Genomic DNA, 7,468 nt, shown 5'->3' with positions numbered 1-7,468 from the left:
TTCTAGAAGACGAAAATTAGAAATCAATGTGTTTTGTTTTTGTAAAATGAGCGTTCTCGTCTGACAATCGTCCAGAAGTGTTTCTGACGTGGCGTCTGGGGTGATGCGCAATAGTTTTGTCTTCTAAATGTTTGAAGGGATCAAAGAAGATGTGGGGTATATTGTTTTTGTCATTCCGTTTGTAACACATTGAAATATCCATTTAATACCCATAAAAGTGTATATATTCTGGGTCCTTATTAGATTCTAAGACGATCTAGCCACGTCCGTCCGTCTGTCCGTCTGTGTGTCCGTCTGTCTGTTGAAAACACGATAGAGTCCAAACGGAAGTAGCTAGCAAGCTGAAATTTTGCACAGATACTTTTAGTTGATGCAGTTTGTTTGGTATTGAAAATGGGCAATATCGGTCCACGATTTCTCCTAGCCCCCATATAAGGCCCCCTTCAGAAAATTACTTTATTGCTCATAACTGGTTAAAAGAAGCATCAATATCGGTGGAATTCGGAACCAACACGTTTTATATGAACATAAATCTCTTTGTAAAATTTTAGAAGAATAGGCCCATAATTGACCCTACCCCCCATGTAAAGTCCCCTTCACAAAATGACTTTAACGCTCGTAACTGTCTAAAAGAAACATCTATAGCGGTAGGAATGTAAATCTCTTCGTAAAAAGGATCGGTCCATAATTGACACTACCCTCCATATAAGGTCTCCTTTAGAAAATGACTTTAGTGCTCATATCTGACCTTAAGAAGCATATATAGCAATGAAATTCGACATAAAAGTTTTATAGGAACTAAAATCATTTTCATAAATTTTATGAGGGTGGGTCCATAATTGACCCTACCCCCATATAAGGTCCCCTTCAGAAAATGAGTTTATTTATAAGGAAGCATTCCTTTTCGGCAATGTTTTGATGGTGGGTATACAATATTCGGCACAGCCGAAAATAGTATACCCAGTATAGGGTTGAATTTGCATATGAAAGAATGAAACAACTACATTTTGATTAATATGTATTAAAAGTTATATTTTCATCAACAATGACAGCCAAATGACTGATCAAATGACTGTCACTGTGTTACAGAGTTGTATTTTTCGTCGTTACAAATTAATTGTTTCTGCGAAAGCCAAAGAACAAGAAGCGAAGAAATAAAAAAATTACAAAGTCTTTAAATTATTAAAAATAAAGAGAATTATTATAAACTAAATGTTAAAAAAGAGCAGGAAGTGGAGCAGAAGATAAACAATTCGGAGTTTAATCAATCAATGGTAACATAAATATGTACTTATGATTTTTATATTTCGATATTTATGAATACTTATGTATTTCTTTACAGACAACTTATTTCCACAAATTAATAGGAGCATCAGAGGACTTAAGATTCTGTGACATATGTAAAATAGTGAAAAGACTGATAATTTATGTATATGATTACTATATTAATAAAATTAACAATATATATATTAAAATATCAATAAATTGTGTTTTATTATAAATTGTATAGCCGTCAGCTTTGACGGATATATTCATCAAGTGTGATTAGTCAACAATGACCGATTAATGCATCATTTTTTTATTTGTTAACTGTGATGGATATATCCATCAAGCATGATTAGTCAATCATGACTAATATTTATATCATCCATGATTAGTAAACAACAGAAGAGTGAGCAGCTCAAATATATGTTTTAAAGTCGATAGAATTCATAAGTGCGAGGGTGATGCAACATCACATGTACACAAATGTTTCCATCACAGCAATATGTACCCTTAAGAAAGTGATGGGAGCTTTGTTCTACGCAATGATGAGTATATTCTCAGTCACAAAGTATACAGAGGTGTCACTTTTGACATTTAAAAACGTCTAAAAATAGCTTTTGTTTGATTTTGAAATTGTTTGGTGAGAAGAGGAATATAAAATACAGTTAAAAAAATCATTGAAATCGTTTTGTGCGAAAGAGATGGAAATAGTTTTTTGCTCGTGACGCCTCTGTATACCCTATGTTCTCAGTAGTGCCAGTCCACAAAGTATACAGAGGTGCCACTTTTGACATTTAAACAAGTAGGAAAGTATAGTCGGGCATGGCCGACCATATAATACCCTACACCATGAGTATATTTTAAAAATTTCAATTTTTCACAAAGAAACTTTTATGTTGAATTTTACCTTAATTCCAAAGTATTTAAGCAATTTATTGATAAAAAACAAATTTTCTAAATGAGGCTTTATATAGGAGTATAGGTCAAATATGGGCCGATCCTCATTAAATTTGGGAAAAGGATATATTGTTAAATAATAGTTAATTATGTTGAGTTTCATTGCGATACAAATGGTTACAAGTCAATTTTAGACGTTTAAGACATTTTTTGATGGGGGGTTTGTATGGGGGCTAGGGTCAAATAAGGGCCGATCATTACGAAAATCTGCAGTGTCATTTATACTTATATAAAACTTATTTGTGCCAATTTTTAGAGAGATAATAACATATTTGACGTAATTATGGCATAAAAAGCCCAAATCGGGAGGTACGGTTGTATGGGGGCTAGGTGAAATAATGGACCGATTTCAACCATTTTCAATAGGCTTCGTCCTTGTGCCAAAAAACATGCTTGGTCCAAATTTCATCAAATTATCTTGAAAATTGCGGCCTGTACCTTGCGCACAAGGTTTACATGGACAGCCAGCCAGCCAGCCAGCCGGACAGACGGACGGACGGACATGTCTTAATCGACTCAAAATGTGATTCTGAGTCGATCGGTATACTTAATGGTGGGTGTAGGACCAATATTTTTGTGTGTTACAAACATCAGCACAAACGTATAATACCCTCCCCACTATAGTGGTGTAGGGTATAAAAAGTCTAAAATCAGCTTTTGTTTGATTTTGAAATTGTTTGGTGAGAAGAGGTATATAAAATACAGCTAAAAAAATTGTTGAATTCGTTTTGTGCGAAAGAGAGGGAAATAGTTTTTTGCTCGTGACACCTCTGTATACCCTGTGGCCAGTCAATTGACCAGTCAAATGAGTGTCACTGTTCTTATAGGGCTGAATTATTGGTATGTTTTGTTTTTTATTTAAATTTTGTTCCCGAATCAAAATTTCAAATATGGATTAATTTTTTTCAATAAAAAAAGTTTAGGTAAATACTATCAGTCTTATGCAAAAAAACCTTATATGACCTTAAAGTGTACATTAGTTAACAACGACTTTTAGCTTAATAATCCATTATTAAAAAAGTATATGCAAAAACAGTATTTTAACTAAAATACATTTTAATGTTTTTTTAGATTTGATGCTGGCAATACCATTATTTTATTCTGTCAATATTTTCATAATGTTGTATATGAACGATTATTAGTTCATTTGGTATTCGTGTCTAATATTATTTTTGTATGCTTTTATATAAAATAATTGTTTTTAATAACATAAAAATGGGGTTGTATTTGTTTATTTAATAAAAACAACGTATAAATCAAATAAAACAACTAATGTAATTGCAATATTATATTTTGATTAAAGAAAGTAATCGAGTAACGTTTTCTTTAAATTTGCATTGATATTTTACAGATCACTAAACTATTTTATAAACAAAATTTATATTTTTGGCAAAAAGAAAAAAGAATATGGAGACAAAGCCTGAAAAGAATATGGAGACAAAGCCTGAAAATAAAAGGACAAGTGTATCCATATTGTTTTTTATTTATTTATTTTTTTTATAATTTATTTAAAAAATTAACACAACAATATTTTACACAAAACGTCAACAGTTATAAATTGTAATAAAATAATGACAATTGACTTTAATATAGGCTTAAAGTACGGTTGAACCATTATTAACTTTCGTTTATTTAACAATGGTTTACTACAGGTATTTTAAGCTAATTATCGTTTTTGGATATACTTTTATCGAATTTAGCTTAACAACGGTTAGTAAGCATGTTGTAAGTTTTTTTGCATAAGACTGTATATATTTTAATGACATTATATTCAAAATTAATTTTAGCGCATCTTGAGAGAATTGACGACTCGTTTTAGTATAAAATAGTTGACAACACTAACATAGGGATGTTTCAAAAATTCGTCTGGCAGCACAGGAAGCAAACACAAATTAAAAAAAAAAAACAATAAGTTAAAACTGTAAATAAATATTACCAATATGAAGATGAAACTAATTGATAATGTTGTCCGGAGTTTTAAGGTCGCCAAAGTGTTCAGGGAGAATACAGACAAGATCAATGCCATCGACTTTTCGCCAAATGGAGAACATTTAATTTCGTGCAGCGAAGACGATCAAATCGTTATATATGATTGTGAAAAAGGTACACAATCCCGTACTGTGAACTCTAAAAAATATGGCGTAGACTTAATACATTTTACACATGCGAACAACACAGCTATTCATAGCTCCACAAAAGTAGACGACACAATTAGATATTTGAGTTTACACGATAATAAATACTTACGTTACTTCCCTGGTCACACCAAGAAGGTGATATCTTTGTGTATATCTCCTGTAGAAGATACATTTTTATCAGGATCATTAGATAAGACACTACGATTATGGGATCTGAGATCTCCAAATTGCCAGGGATTAATGCATTTATCTGGCCGACCCGTAGCAGCTTATGATCCTGAGGGTTTGATATTTGCCGCTGGAGTAAACTCAGAAAGTATTAAACTATACGACCTACGTTCCTTTGATAAAGGACCTTTCGTCACTTTTAAACTTAATCAAGAGAAAGAATGTGATTGGACTGGTTTAAAATTTTCTCGCGATGGTAAAACTATCCTTATAAGTACAAATGGATCAATAATACGGCTTGTAGATGCATTCCATGGAACACCCTTGCAGACTTTTACAGGTTATCCAAACACAAAGGGAATCCCAATTGAAGCCAGTTTTAGTCCTGATTCTCAATTTATTTTCTCCGGAAGTACTGATGGCCGAGTTCATGTGTGGAATGCTGATACGGGGTATAAAGTATGTGTCCTAAATGGCGACCATCCAGGTCCTGTCCAATGCGTTCAATTTAATCCCAAATATATGTTATTAGCGTCTGCTTGTACTAATATGGCGTTTTGGCTGCCTACTTCGGACGAAGGCCTATAATTTATTCTAACTATTTTTAAAAAAATAATATAAAATATACAGAAGAAATATAAAATATTTTGTTATATAAAGCATTATTTATGGAATTTATTATTATAAAATGTTCAGTATTTTTAGGCGTTTAATTAATAATGATTTTGTTAGATGTGTTAGGGCGGGATTTTCTGATGAAGATAATCTACATTCTTTGTTTAAAGTTTAAACCAAGTTGAATCTATATTTTGTATTTTTCAGTAACCCTTTCATACACTGAAAAATATCCATGCCTAATGTATACGAAAAATGTCGTACATTGTACGAATCGTTCGTTGTTTCGCACCACGAAATTCTTTCGTAATATATACTAAATTGTACGAAATATTTTAGTATAATGCAAAATATTCTTGAAAAAATTAATTTACATAAATTGAAAAAAGGGAATTTTGAATAAATATGGTAAAATTTACGAAATATTAATTTATGCAAACATTTTTGTTCATTTTAAAATAATTTTTCTAAATTTAGTTCAAAATTATTCTCCACACGAATTTTTAATTTTTTTATGAAAATAATTCGTGAATAATATTATACTTTTTCTTAAATTCTTTAAAAATGTTGTAGTTTTATTTAATCATAATATAATTAATATCATGTTTAATTTCGCTAAAATTTAAGAAAAAAATATTACGAAAGGTTTTCGTACTTTCGTAAAAATAGAAAAGGGTTTTATTAAATAATATTACGAAAATAGAAGTTACGATTTTTTTTTCGTAAAGTTGAGCATGAATTATTTTCAGTGTACCTATGCTTTATTACTTGTAAAATCATCAAAATTATCAGAATTCGAAAAAAATACATTTATTTGGCATAAAATACAGCAACATAATATAGCTTTTAATTTTTTTTTTCATATCAAGGACATCGCACAATTGTGTGGTCCTTTTAACAATTTTTGTTATATAAATTAACTTAAAGGACATGTTTTTGGCATAACATCAGATAATCTACATCTATATATGTATATAAAAATGAATGTGTGTTTGTTGGTACCCTACAAACATTTTCTATTGCGGAAGTTACCCGTGTGAAACTTCCAAACGTGCTAAAAGCTCGCCAGCGATGTTGCGGAAGTATAAGAATTCTTGTCACCAGTCGGGAAGAACTGATGCCGAGCTGGGGAACGTCTAATAGTAACTTGGAAGATACTTCTGGAAGACCCGCAGAAGAAACTTCTAGATGACTCTTGGAAGTAAGGTATTGCCAAAGACTCTTCTAGATGTGACTAGGAAGTCACTTCTTGAAGTGACTACCTAGTATCCTCTAAAAGTGTACCTATCTTATCTTCTAGAAGATGAGTTTTCTCTTCTTCTAGAAGAAGAGTATTCTCTTCTTCTTGAAGAAGAGTATTCTCTTCTTCTTGAAGATGAGTATTCTCTTCTTCTAGAAGATGAGTATTCTCGTCTTCTAGAAGATGAGTTTTCTCTTCTTCTATTTGTATACTCACCAAAATAAAATCTATAAAAATAAATCTAAATAAAATGAAATTTTATAGTTTTTATTGAATTAATTGAAATTAAAATAGTAGAAAAAATAACAGATTTAACAACTAATCTAAAAAAAGTAATATATGAACATTAGACCGACTCACAAAAAATGGTGCTTGAGTTACCATAATATTCGCTGTTATGTAATATGATGTTACTCAAAATATTTTCGGTTAAGTGTTGTCCATTCGTGAGCTGGACAGTTTTAAAGAAAATATCGTATGGGAACACGATTCTTCATGTTAAATTCAATTGTTCAATTCACAATCGATGTTGTAGCGTTGTATGCGTTGTATGTCAGCAGCTGCTACAATAGTCATAACAACGTTGTTGGTATTTTCTATGCAAAAGCTCTATACAACTCCTACGACAATTTTTCATATGTTTTTCGAATGTTGTAAGAAAGTTTAGTGTTGCCAATTGTTTATTTCAACATATAAACAAAAAATTCAAACGATTTTAGCACAAAAAACGATAAAGTGGTAACACTGAAATCAAAAACAAACAGCTGTTTACCAAAACAAAAAAATTAAAATTTTATTAAAAACAGTTTATTTATTAGTTTAAAATGTGGAATAAAGAAAATAAAAGAATTGAAAATTCAAAGAAATTAATTTGGTTTATTTCGCATGTTTAATTAATTTAATATTTTTTGATTTTTTTAACTTTTGGCATTGTTATCTATATTTGTCTTGATTGTTTTTTTTTTTCATTGAGAACACAAACTTATGACTTGCTGCAAATATATGTTCACAATCACTGTTACTACACTTTAGTAGGTACAATATACAACTTGATTGTGAATTGAACAAATATTTTATCCAGCTT

At 30.7% G+C, this 7,468-nt stretch overlaps 1 protein-coding gene across 1 annotated transcript; it reads left to right on the top strand.

Moving 5' to 3' along the window:
* The first annotated feature begins 4,045 nt into the window (after positions 1 to 4,045).
* On the top strand, positions 4,046 to 5,191 carry LOC119600798 (WD repeat-containing protein 82). The gene has a single exon (XM_037951344.1). It carries the CDS (start codon positions 4,164 to 4,166, stop codon positions 5,115 to 5,117), a length of 954 nt encoding a protein of 317 aa, XP_037807272.1. The 5' UTR covers positions 4,046 to 4,163; the 3' UTR covers positions 5,118 to 5,191.
* Positions 5,192 to 7,468: the final 2,277 nt, after the last annotated feature.

Source organism: Lucilia sericata, unplaced genomic scaffold, assembly GCF_015586225.1.
Source record: "Lucilia sericata isolate MDLA Ls3-8-SP2 unplaced genomic scaffold, ASM1558622v1 Contig000121F_arrow, whole genome shotgun sequence".
NCBI lineage: Eukaryota > Metazoa > Arthropoda > Insecta > Diptera > Calliphoridae > Lucilia > Lucilia sericata.
This window is presented reverse-complemented; position numbering and strand designations above follow the sequence as displayed.

Bases quoted from the DNA above. Each gene is read 5' to 3' on its own strand.
- LOC119600798 (XM_037951344.1), top strand. From the start codon at position 4,164: ATGAAGATGAAACTAATTGATAATGTTGTCCGGAGTTTTAAGGTCGCC.